Source organism: Myotis myotis, unplaced genomic scaffold, assembly GCF_014108235.1.
Source record: "Myotis myotis isolate mMyoMyo1 unplaced genomic scaffold, mMyoMyo1.p scaffold_m19_p_2, whole genome shotgun sequence".
Lineage (NCBI taxonomy): Eukaryota > Metazoa > Chordata > Mammalia > Chiroptera > Vespertilionidae > Myotis > Myotis myotis.
In genome coordinates this window covers 215,257,651-215,269,668 of record NW_023416324.1, presented here as the reverse complement: position 1 = coordinate 215,269,668, position 12,018 = coordinate 215,257,651, and the positions used below count along the sequence as shown (strand labels likewise).

The window sequence follows — 12,018 nt, the reverse complement described above, 5'->3', positions numbered from 1 at the left end:
TCTGCAGCTGGGACCACAGGGGAGCCAGCAGGCAAATGGGCTTTTGGGCCCATGAACCCCCCAGATGCTGTGCATGAGTATTTTCTTTCGAGGGGGTGGGGTGGGGAGGGGGTAGGGATCATTAGCTTTCATTAGATTTTCAAAGGACTCTATGACCCAAGAAGCACTGTAGGCATCCACGCCAGGACCCTGCCAGTGTCCCTGAGGCCTGGCTGTCTGTCCCAGGAAGCAGGACGCAGCCGGGGACGGAGCTGTCCGTTTGAGGACGGCCCACGATGCTGTTACTTTTATAGTCTGTGTGGGTCGTGAACAATTGTTTTATTAAGTACTAGTGGCCGGGTGATGAAATTCGTGCACATTAAAAGGGAATTAATTAGAGAAAATATTCTAATATTGCTATTGCTTTATCTATAATAGAAGTGTCAGAGATGAAAGAAAATTAGTAAAATGTATATGAGAATCTCCCTCCTGTCAGAGTCTGGGGTGCGCTGCGGGACCCAGAGTCAAGTTCCCGCCCACCCGCGTGAGCCTTGAAATCACTCGAGACCCGGACTTTGCCCCCCGCCCCCCACCCAATCAAGCCCCACAGGGCGGGGGGCGCAGCCTCAGGTCCCCCGGCCTCGGCGTGAGGGCGGGAGGGCATGAGGGTGCAATGACCATTTGCATATTAGCTCTTTATTATATGGGATTTAGGAATGCCCAAGCAGGTGAGCATGCAAGGGGTCCCAGAGTGCTAGCGCTGCCCGTGGCCATCACTGCCTGTGACCAAGGCTGCCTGTGGCTAATAATGCCCGTGGCCACGGCTGTCCATCTACATGCTGCCCGTGGCCACGGTTGTCCATCTATATGCTGCCCGTGGCCACGGCTGTCCATCTACATGCTGCCCGTGGCCATCACTGCCCGTGACCAAGGCTTCCTATGGCTAATGCTGCCTGTGGCCATGGCTGTCCATCTATATGCTGCCCGTGGCCAAGGCTGCCCGTAGCTAAAGCTGCCCATGGCCACGGCTGTCCATGTACACGCTGCTGTGCCGCTGGAGCAGGAGGCTGAAACCCACGGCACATGGCTCTGGACTCTTAGGTCGGGCTAAGGAGGCTTCCTTCTACTGCGGAAGAGAAGCGGGTATGTTCCCTGCACCCACTCAGCCCCTTCCCACCTCATCGGCGAGGGGAAGGAGGCGGGAGGAAAGCAGCTGTCGGGGAGGGGGTGGGGGGAGGGGCACTGGGTGATTCCTGCGTTTCCCGTGGCTGCCGTAACAGAGAAGCCACACCGTGCGGCCTGAAACCACAGAAACCCGTGGCCTCCCAGTTCTGGGGGCCAGAGGTCGGAGTCAAGCGGTCCTAGGCCACGCTTCCTCGTGACCTGCAGGGGCCTCCTCCTCGCCTCCTCCAGCTTCGGTGGTGGCGTCACCCAGGTGACCGTGGCTGTGGCTGTGGCTGTGGCTGTGGCTGCGTCACTCCAGTCTCTGCTCCGTGGGCACACGGGGCTCTCCTGTGTGTCCGGGTCCAGACCTCCCTCTTCTTTGAGGACATCAGTCACCCAATGGCCTCATCTTCCTTGATGCCATCGGCAAAGACCTGTTTCCCAATAACCACCCCTGCAGGGCCCGGGGGCGTGAACGAATGTCTTGGGGGGACATGGGTCAGCCACCGTGGGCGCACACCTCGCAAGGCCCTGCCACCTCGGCCCCAGGCGGTGCCACTGGCCCACACCCTCTCTGCCCCTGGGCCCGTGGGGGGGAGGGGCACCCTCCCTCCTGCCATGATCACCCAGCGCCTTCCTCCTGGTATGCATTCTGAAGTGGGGTTCGTTTTCTCCTGCATCTTAGTACATGTTACTTAGAATATTGGTTCTGCTGCTTTAACGTAAACCAAAAGCATCTTAAGGAAGATGGGAGCTGGTTTCCTTTTCCTATGAAGTCTGAGCGGGCGGGCGTCCAGAAAGGATGGGAGAACCTGCCGTGGCACTGCCCAGAGACTGCATCTGTGAACACACCCTCCGGTCCTGGAGCCGAGCTGCCTCCCCTCTCCCCAGGCCCCGCCCCTGGGAGGCAGGGAAGGGGAGTGGAGGGAGGACGTGTCCTTCTCTTTTCAAGCATCACTCAGAAATTGCCCTCCTCTGTCCCACTTCTACCGGCCAGAACTTCATCACAGGACCTTGATAGCTGCAAGGGAGTCTGGGAAATGCAGCTCTTACCCCCAGAGGCCAGGACCTGGGGGATTGCTGACAGTCTCCGAGAGAATGAATGTGATTTTAGAGAAATAGTGCTACTAACCCACCCCTCACCCTCATAACAGCAAAAAAAAAAAAAAAAGTGTCCATACCATACAGAGTACGAGAGAGAAATGGGACTGTCCGGGGTTAGAGGAATCGGACTGTCCGGGGGCCCTGTCCAGTTCCCCCACCCGGTCACGACGGAGGCCTCGCCCCGGGCAGGTGCGCGTGGGGCCGCTCCACGGCCAGCGGGTTCGGGATGACGGAGCAGGCCCGGAAGCTCTCCAGGACGCGCGCCTGCAGGAGCGCCTTGTCCTGCTCCTGCCAGGAGTCGGACTCGATGTACACGTTGAAGGGGTCGTGGGAGTGCTCCAGCTTCTTGGAGCGGATGTAGCTCAGCATGATGCCCAGCGTGAAGAAGCCGAAGAAGCCCAGCACCATGAGGATGTAGAGAGCCTCCATCTCACCAGCGCTGTCGCCCGGGGAGCGGCGGGCCGGGTCGGACGCGTTGCCGCCCGGGTGGGTGGTCTCCCGCCACAGCCTGGCCAGGAGCGGGGTCACGGCGGTGGCGTTCGGCAGGCTCATCCTGGACTTCAGGTGCCGCCGCGGAGAGCGAGATCCCGGGAGACTCTGTAGAAGAAAAGGGCAACTTGAGATCAGAATGCACGTCTTGGCCCAAACCCACGCACCACGCACACAGAGGCGGGCGATTTTAAAAAATATATTTTATTGATTTTTTTACAGAGAGGAAGGGAGAGGGACAGAGAGCTAGAAACATCGATGAGAGATAAACATTGATCAGCTGCCTCCTGCACGCCCCCTACTGGGGATGTGCCCGCAACCAAGGTACATGCCCTTGACCGGAATCGAACCTGGGACCCTTCAGTCCGCAGGCCGACGCTCTATCCACTGAGCCAGACCGGTCAGGGCGACACGGGCAATTTTTAAAACCTCAGGTGCCGCCCAGTCGGCATGGCTCAGTGGTTGAGTGTTGACCTACGAACCAAGAGATCAGGGTCTGATTCCCGGTCAGGGCACAGGCCCGGGTTGTGGGCTCGATCCCCAGTGCGGGGCGTGCAGGAGGCAGCCGATCCATGATTCTCTCTCATCACTGATGTTTCCATCTCCCTCTCCCTTCCTCCCTGAAATCAATTAAAAAAAACACACAAAAAAGCTCAGGTGCCTTCCCACACGCCTGGGTCCATGCCACGTGCCACCCCCGGGTCTGCACAATGGCCTGTCTTGATTGGTCAGTTGGTAAATTGATTCCCTTTTATTTCCATCCACCAGTCCCACCCGCTACCTCCACAGGCGACCACCAGAATGAGGGCCTGTGATAGACACATCGTCTGTGTGCATTTTAGCTCACATGCTAAGGTCCAAATCGTGTCCCCTCCCCCAATTCATAAGTAGCCCTCCCCCCCAAAGTGACTGTCCCTGGAGAGAGGGGCGCTACGGGGTCGTTGAGGTTAAAGGGGGCACTCGGGGTGGGGCCTCCTCTTTACAGGAAGAGGAAGAGTGCCTCGCTCCCCCTGCCCGGCGAGGACACCGTGAGCAGGCGGCCACCTGCAAGCCCGACACCGAGCCCCACCGGGACCTTGATCTTGGACTTTCCAGCCTCAAAACCGTGAGAGAATAAACGTCTGTGCAAGTCCCAGCCTGGTGTTCTGGGCAGCAGCCTGAGCAGATAACACATTATGTGCTGGTGTCGGGTTCCGTGCCCCCGGCTTTCCTCCTTCCCTTCCCTCCTCAGCACCGTGGCTGTCCACTCGTGTTCTGTGCGCGCCCGCCTTCCTTCCCTTCCCACCGAGGCATGGCACCCGTGGCGTGTGGCGTGTGCCGCTGCTCCTCGTGCTCCTCCCCCCATCCTCCTCTATCCTCCCCCTCCCTCCTCCCCCTCCATCCCCTTCTCTCCTCCCCCTCTGTCCTCCCCCTCCCTCCTCCCCCTCCCTGAGAGCTGCTGCACCCGCATTGGCTGTCGCCTCCTCTCTCTCCCTCCAGCTCTCCCTGGTCCCTGCCCCTGCTCCTCCAGGCTCACGCCCTGGCCATGACCCCAGGCCCCTTCGAGCCCCAGAGCAGTGAGGCCAGTCACCTGCCAAGGACTCACTCCCCTGCCGCCATCCCGGCTCCTCTGACCCCACGCCCCCTCCTGGGAGACAGAGCGGCTCGCCTCAGCGCCTCAGCGAGCTATTGCCACCCCCAGTGAGGGGCCTTCCCCGCCCCCCAACCCCGCTCCGCTGTTAGCTCTGCCCAGACCCCAGGCCCCAGCCCTGCCGGCCGCCTCTGGGACCCTGGACCCGCCGTCCCTTCTCCAGCACCGGCTGCTCCTGCTTCCAGCCCATGAACTCCACGTGGTGCCTCGTCAGGTTTCAAACTTCAGCTCAGCTGTCACCTCCTCCCTGAAGCCTTCCCTGATGCCTGGGCCGGGTCGGCACCATCCACACCTCACCTGGGAGGCCGCTGTGTCCCTCTGTCCCCGGCCCTGTCCCCTGGCCTCCCTGCACAGGCGCCGGCTGTGAGCTCTGACGGTGGGGCCTGGGTCTCCCGATTTTCTAGTGAGCAGACGCCCGGCGCTGCCTCAGAGCGTAGCTAAGCCCCTCACAGGTGTGGGCCGCGAGGGGAGGGGCAGAGTGCGCCCCGATGTGGGAATGACACCTGCTCCTGGCGCCCCGGCCATGGGACCCGGCAGGTTCACTGGCCAACTCAGCCCTGGCTCTCTCTTTGGAGAGTGGGAGCAAGATCTCTGACATTGGGCGTGGTTCCGGACCAGGGGAGTGGCCGACCGCACGTGGCACCCAGTGGCTTTCCCACCCCGTCAGGAAGCCGCAGCCCGGGGTTGGGGTTGGGGTTGGGGGTGGCTCTCCCACAGCGGACCCCGTGGCTCCCTCACCCACAGAGAAGCGGGCAAACGCAGAAACACGTGTGTTTGCCGCCTTTCCTGCCGCCGGGGCCTGGGAGTCTGGGAGGGATTAAGCGGCAGGAGGCTCATGCCAACCAGCGCTTGCCCCTCTGACCAGGGCGGGCAGGGACGGCGGGGTGGCCTTTCCCTTTTTCTCTAAAGCTCAGCCCAGGGCTGCGGGGCAGCTGAGCCACCCACACACAACGTCCCCCATGCCCCCCAAATGACTGGCAGCCACTCATAGAGCCCTGCCCAGAGAGCAGGCCTTGGGCTGATACTATAACTTTCCAAAAACCCAGAGCTGCCCCAATTGGCAAGGAGTCCTGCGGCCAACTACTGCCAGGGCGTTCTTGTCACTCCGTCACCGTCACCGTCACCGTCCCCGCGTGAGACTAGGACTGTGGCCGGCGATCCCCCGGGGGCGGGTTAGAGCCGCGGCGAGTTAGGGAACCTCTGCAACTGCTCATCCCGGGCCTTCGCCACGCCGAGCCCTGTCCCTCAACACCCACGGCTTTTCCGTGGAGGAGAAGCAACCGGAAACGCGCGCTTTGAAAACCTGCCGGCCACGCATGCCCGGCTGCACCAGTGCGCGCGACCTCAGCGCCTTAGCATCACCGGGAGGAGACGCAGCGCCGCTCCACCCGCATGGCTGACCCGGGAGGCCTGGGCCTGAGCAGGTGCCTCTCTGACAGGTTCCGGGTGCTGCAAGCTGCCGGCCTGGGAACCTCAACCCGGGACTTACCTGGCTCAGCGGGAGCTTTACAAACTACAGAGGCCCGATCCCACCTCCGAAGACGGCGCTGCCCTTGGGTTCCTGAAAGCCCCCGGGAACCTCTGGGCTGCGGGGTGGGGCCTCAGGACATTGACCCCTCCATCTTCTGAGCGGCAGGGCACCGGGAAAATGTTATAAGAAGAGAAACATGCCCGCAGGGGTTGAGTGTTGACCTAGGAACCAGGAGGTCACGGTTCCATTCCTGGTCAGGGCACAGGCCCGGGTTGTGGGCTTGATTCCCAGAGTGGGGCGTTCAGAGGCAGCTGACCCATGATTCTCTCTCATCATTGATGTTTCTCTCTCTCTCCCTCTCCCTTCCTCTCTTAAAAAAAATCTTTTCTAAAAAAAAAAAAAAAAAAAAAGAGGAACATAATTTCATAGCAAAATTTTCCATAATTTTCTCATTTGTTTTTCAGGTTCTCTGCTCTGGGCTTGCATGTCCCTGTGAAATCTGAAGAGAAATTTCGAGAGAAATTCCCATGTCCTCGCCGCAGCCCAGCTGCCCCCGTCCTAACTCACGTGGCATCCGAACCCACGGCCCGCCTGTCAGGGCTTCACGCCGGCCCCGAGAAGTCAAGTTCATCAGCTGCCTTCAAGCAACGACTCCGAAATAGTAAAGAAAATCTGTTTCTTACTTTGCTCTTAATTTATTGTGCGGCGTTTGCTAAAGGCCCTCGGTGCCCCCAGGGCCTGCACGCTGGGTCACGTGGTGTTTTTGTGTAATGAGCCTCAAAATGAGCCTGGCACCAGCCTGGCATCGCCAGCGCAGTTTTAATGACCCGGATCCAATCTGCATGCCAGTGGGGGCTGCGTGTCCATTCCCACGTTCCCTCCACGGGAGGGACACGCTGCCCAGGGCCAGCGTGGAGACGTGGACTCAGGTGAACCCAGAGAGCCACGGCCCCAACCACCTCGACTCACAGGCAACTAGGATCCACAGAGGGGAGCGGACGCACCCAAGGCCACGCCTCTTCTCAAAAATGCACCTAAATGCAAAGACTTAGTGCAGGAGAGGCGGCTGTCTGGTCTTTACAGAGGAATGGGTGTCCTACTTGGGCTCAAAAAAGCTGAGGAACCGGCCTCCCAGATCTAGTAAAACTGGGTCTACCCACATTGCTGGGGTCCAGCCCCAGCAGGTCCAGGGGTCCCCAAAGGTGTGGACGGAGTCGGCGAAGAAGGAATGATACGGAGATAGCGTTCAGTTGATCAGCAGCCTAGCCAGGATCTCCAGTCAAGTTCTGGTCTGGATCTCCAGCGAAGTTCTGGTTAGGATCTCCAGCCAGGTTCTGTGGCCAGTTGTCTTGCTAGGTTCTCCAGCCAGGTTCTCCAGGTTCTCCAGCCAGGTTCTGTGTCCATGTTCTCTTGCTAGGTTCTCCAGGCAGGTTCAGTAGCCAGGTTCTAGACAGGTTCTCTTGCCCATTTCTGTAGTCAGGTTCAGTCCAGGATCTTTTGCCATGTTCTCTCCAGCGAAGTTCTTCTGTCTCTAGTTCTGTGTAGGTTCTGTGCCTAGGTTCTGTCTCTCCTAAGTTCTGTGTTCTAAGTTCTGTATTCTAAGTTCTGACTCTCTTGGTTCCGTATTCTAAGTTCTGTGTCTTGCTGTCTTATTACATCTGTATTTATACCAGTTGATTCAACCCTATCAATCTCTATTACAAAGGTTAGGGCGTTTCTTATCTCCATTCCAGGGAGTAAAGATTATGTAGCTTAAGCATGATTGTTCGTAGTTAAAGTGATTAATTACCCACCTGGCACTTAGTTAAGAGGTTTTATTCCCTCCCTAACTCAGGGGAAAATCCCTACCTGGGGAAACAACCTTTCTCAGAGACCTTGGTTAAAACACATAGTGCCAAGAAGGTGAGCAAACATATTAAGAACAGTATGCCATATATGCCAGGTCCCTTGAAACAGCAAGCATGGACCGGCTCCCGGCACCACATGGGCCTGGCTCCGGCCCCAAATGTGCCATCAGGGTCCCCTGCCCACGGGGAGCCACCGCCATTCGCACCTGAAGGGACTGGGGCGCAGGAGCAGCAGGAACCGGAGGCTCTGGCTCCAAACACAACCCTTGGATGCTCGGGCTGCGCTGCACATTCTCAGAGCTCGGACCCAGAGCTGCCAGGATCCCTGGGGGCTCCGGCCGTTGTGCTGACTCACAGGTGCACATTATGCTGACTCACAGGTGCATGTGGAGACTGCTGGACCCCAGGCCCTGGCTCTGTGAGGCCCCTCTGTGCCAGCGCGGGGCAGGGGGCGCCAGGCAGCCCTGCATCCCCCCACATGGTCCGGCCCTGCGCCTATCAGCACCGATAGCAGCCGGGAGCTCTCAGAGCGACTTCCCAGCACCACCTCTGCATGCTTCCTGAGCAGGGCCCGGCCGGCCGGCGCTGTGGGGCCCCACGCTGTGTCCGCAGAGCGACAGGTCCTGGGTTGAGTAGGGGCGGGGGAGTCAGGCTTGGAGTCTGGGATCCTGAGGTCCAGCCCGGCTCGGTCCTAGATGGACCCTATGCCCCTTGGGCCCCCCGGGCCTCCAGGTACTTACTGGGGAGAGAGGGAGGGACATTCCTATCATAACAGCATTCCTCCAGCATTTTCTTGAAAGAGCATCAGGCCTGGAAACCATCAGTAGGCCTGAGCTGTTTCAGGAAGCAAACTCGGGGTAAAAACAGTTCTGGAAAAGCCCAATGTGGGTGGATATGGTCTTAGTGGGTCAGGAATTCTATGAGTTGCCCAGCCGGCATGGCTCAGTGTTTGAGCATCGGCCCATGAACCAGGAGGTCAGGGTTCGATTCCCAGTCAGGGCACAGGCCCTGGTTTCGGGCTCCATCCCCAGTGTGGGGTGTGCAAGAGGCAGCCGATCAATGATTCTTTCTCATCACTGATGGTTCTCTCTCTCTCTCTCCCTCTCCCTCTCCCTTCCTCTCTGAAATCAATAAAAGTATAGTTTTAAAAAAAGAACTCCATGCACCAATTTTCCTTTGAAGCAGCTGTCAGCCGTTCGCATCCTCACCAGGACACCATGTCCGAATTCTGGAGACACACGGCCTCCTTGCAGGAATGAGCCCACAGGCCCAACCCTTCCCGGTGGTCGCCAGCTCCATCTGGGTCTCCCATGTGGCCTCCTGGGGGCAGCGCATCCTGAGGGCAGTCAGGGTCTCAGGGAGGAGGACGCAGATGCAGCCTGCACAGGGCTCAGCTGCTGTCCAAGAGCCAACTGGGCTCCCTGCTCCCCCTGCGGGGCCTGGGCGGGCAGGGGTCCCTCAGAGGACCAGGCGCTTCCCAGCCTCTCCGGGGGTGACGGGGAGGGGCTTCGGGTGTGAGGGGCGGAAATGCGAACCTGGAGTGGGAGAGGGGCCATCAAACCACACGGGACAGGACGAGAAGTTGGTGGGGAGAGGGGGTGAAGCAGGTTCCCGGCCCCGGGGGCAGGGGAGGTCACAGGGAGGGAGGCAGCGGACTCTCCTTCAGCAGGTTAAATGCATGCAGGGAGCCCTGCTTCCCTCTGAACACGGGACCAGTGGGGTCTACCCTGGCCACCCCCAGGGCTTTGTGGGGCGCGAACAAGCCCCACTTCCTGCCTCTCGATTTTGCCAGTTTCTCTGCGAGAAAGGCGTGGCCACCATATTGCCTGTCAACCTTCTACTGGGCCCTCGCCTGTGAACCCCATCCTGACGCCTGCCCTCTTTGACCCCCACAGCGCCCTGCCCATCCCTCCTGTCCTAACGGGCCCTGTTACCATTGGTCTGGGCATTTGCTGCCAGCACTCGGCGAGGTGGGACTTGCTCACCCAGCCCCACTCCAACTCCAGGTGCTGCCAGGCCGGTTTGCCCAACCAAATGGGAGGGCAGAGCGCTAGGGCTGAAGCAAGGCAACGTGAGGGCAAATAACAGGTAAAGCCTAATGCACTCTGGGAGGAGATGGGGGGCGGGGAGAACAAGTGAAAGCCTCTATCCACATGGCAGGTTTTCATACAGTAAAATTTAAACCAGCGGTTCTCAGCCTGTGGGTCGCGACTCTTTGGCGGGCGAATGACCCTTCCACAGGGGCCGCCTAAGCCCATCCTGCAGATCAGATATTGACATGGCGATTCATCACAGCAGCAACATGACAGTGATGAAGTAGCAACGAAAATAATGTTATGGTTGGGTCACCACATGAGGAGCTGTATTTAAAGGGCCAGGAGGTTGAGAACCACTGAGTTAAGCCATTTTTGTTTATATTATGTATGTATTCCATTAGTAGTATGTGTTTTGCGTATTGAAATGTGTGTGATGAATATCGGCCACCTTGCTCCCGAAGCTGTGATGCATGGCGACTGATAGCAGCACAATGTCCCCCCCCCCCCCACCTCCCCACTCCTGGGCGCCGCTTCCCCTCCCCCTGCGCTCTCACCTGCTCAGGTAACATTGTTTAGTGTTTGTCTCCCACCAAGACGTGAGCTTCGGAGGGGTCTTTGCCCGCCTTGCTCCCCATGGCAGCCTGGAGGCCGGAACAGTGTCTGGCCGCGGTAGGAGCACCATACATACTCCCAGGACGCAGGCATGTGGTGTGTTCAACCCCCAGCACATACAGACGCCGGCACACGCAGATGCCCGCACACACAGATGCCCGCACACACAGACCCGCACACGCAGACGCCCGCACACACAGATGCCTGCATGCAGACACACACAGACACCCACACACACAGACGCCCGCACACACAGACACCCGCACACACAGACGCCCGCACACGCAGAGCTCTCCCAGCTCCACCTGCAGGGGCGTGGAGGTGGGGTGGGGGTCCGGGGGGACCACGGTGAGTCCGCTGATGTCCGCCGAGGGCACTTGGGTTTCGGAACAGTTCGCGTCCTACTGACCCGCGGGAGGCAGGCACACCGACCGCTCTGGGAACTTGGAGAGCCTTGCGGGACCCACCGGGACCCACCGGGACCCTCTGCGGAACAGCATGAGGCGGGCGGGTCTGTGCTGTGGGCGGAACCAGGCCGGAGCGCGGCGCCTCTGGCAGCTCATCCCGTGACGAAAGCAGCGGGGCCCACGGAGCTCCCACGCGGTGACCGTGACCGTGGCCACAGCGCGGGCACAGGCCCCTCGCCATGGAGCTGGACGCGCCTTCCTCACCCCAGTGCAGACTCGACCTAAACTCAGTCACACCGGAGCCTGGAGACCCGCGGGGGCGGGGGCGGGGGGGGGGACGGAGGGAGGGGGCCTCCCCAGCACGTGGCTGCCTCCGCCAACTTTCTCTAGAAGCTGCCCGTGTGCCGGCACCGGCACCGAACTCCAGATCAGACACCGGCGTGCGCTCCGCCCCCTGCCTTTCCCGGGACCCGCCGGGACCGCGCGCTCCTCGCCAAGGCAGCCAGCAGCCACCGGCACCCCAAGTCCCTTCGCGGCCCCGGCCCCGGCCCCGGCGGGCGGGTGGTGCGGGTTCCCTTCCTGTGGAAGCTTCTGGGTGTTTCCTAAACTCCCTGCAAGAGCGTCTGTGGTCAGCAGCAGCGGCAGCGCTGTCCTCACGGAGGTGCCCGAGGTTCTGTGCCGGCTGCGGTCCGCGGGGAGACGGAGAGCAGGGAGCCTCCACCGCCGGGTCGCGCGCCTCCTGTCTGGGGGCGCCCGGGGCGCCCTGGGCTCAGACCGGTCCCTGGAGTCCCCTTCGGGCCGCCCGTCGGGGGCACCGTGAGCCCGCGAGGAGCCCTGGACTTACCGGGTCTGGACGCCGAGAGAGCGGGTGCGCGGCGGTGACGTGCGGGCAGGCCGAGCGCAGGGCACCGACAGCCCAGCCCGGACGGCGCCCTCCAGGCCCAGTGCGCGGCGGGCGGGCGGGGCCTCCCCACCAGCGGGAGTGGCCTCCCCCCCAGCGGGCGCCCCGCCCCGCCCCGCCCCCCGCGGTCCGGGACCCCAGGCCGCCTGCTGCCGCCCGGTCTCCTGCGCCTGCCCAAGCGCTTGGCTCCAGCGGCAGCAGGTCCCGTTACCGCTCCGCCAGCCAGGCCTCCCTGCCGGAGTTGGGGGCTGGCAGGCGAGAAGCGCTGTTGCCTGTTGGGGGGAGAGGGGGGATCCCCAGCCCTCGGAACCAGCGCCCTGCAGACAGCTCCCCCCATGGCTCCAAGTCCGCTCACAACCCCGCTGACTTCTCTGAGCG

The 12,018-nt window shown here is 60.9% G+C and overlaps 1 protein-coding gene across 2 annotated transcripts; it reads right to left on the bottom strand.

Moving 5' to 3' along the window:
- Nucleotides 1-285: 285 nt before the first annotated feature.
- On the bottom strand, nt 286-11,688 carry KCNE1 (potassium voltage-gated channel subfamily E regulatory subunit 1). 2 transcript variants are annotated; one of them, XM_036352299.1, is made up of 2 exons: nt 11,584-11,688; nt 286-2,844 (listed from the first exon to the last, which is right to left on the bottom strand). In XM_036352299.1, exon 2 carries the CDS (start codon nt 2,797-2,799, stop codon nt 2,410-2,412), a length of 390 nt encoding a protein of 129 aa, XP_036208192.1. In that variant the 5' UTR covers nt 2,800-2,844; nt 11,584-11,688; the 3' UTR covers nt 286-2,409. The 2 variants fall into 2 exon arrangements, with proteins under 2 accessions (XP_036208192.1, XP_036208193.1); XM_036352300.1 differs by lacking the exon at nt 11,584-11,688 and adding an exon at nt 6,405-7,112.
- Nucleotides 11,689-12,018: the final 330 nt, after the last annotated feature.

Coding starts and splice junctions, on each gene's coding strand:
- KCNE1 (XM_036352299.1), bottom strand. CDS start 2,799: ATGAGCCTGCCGAACGCCACCGCCGTGACCCCGCTCCTGGCCAGGCTG.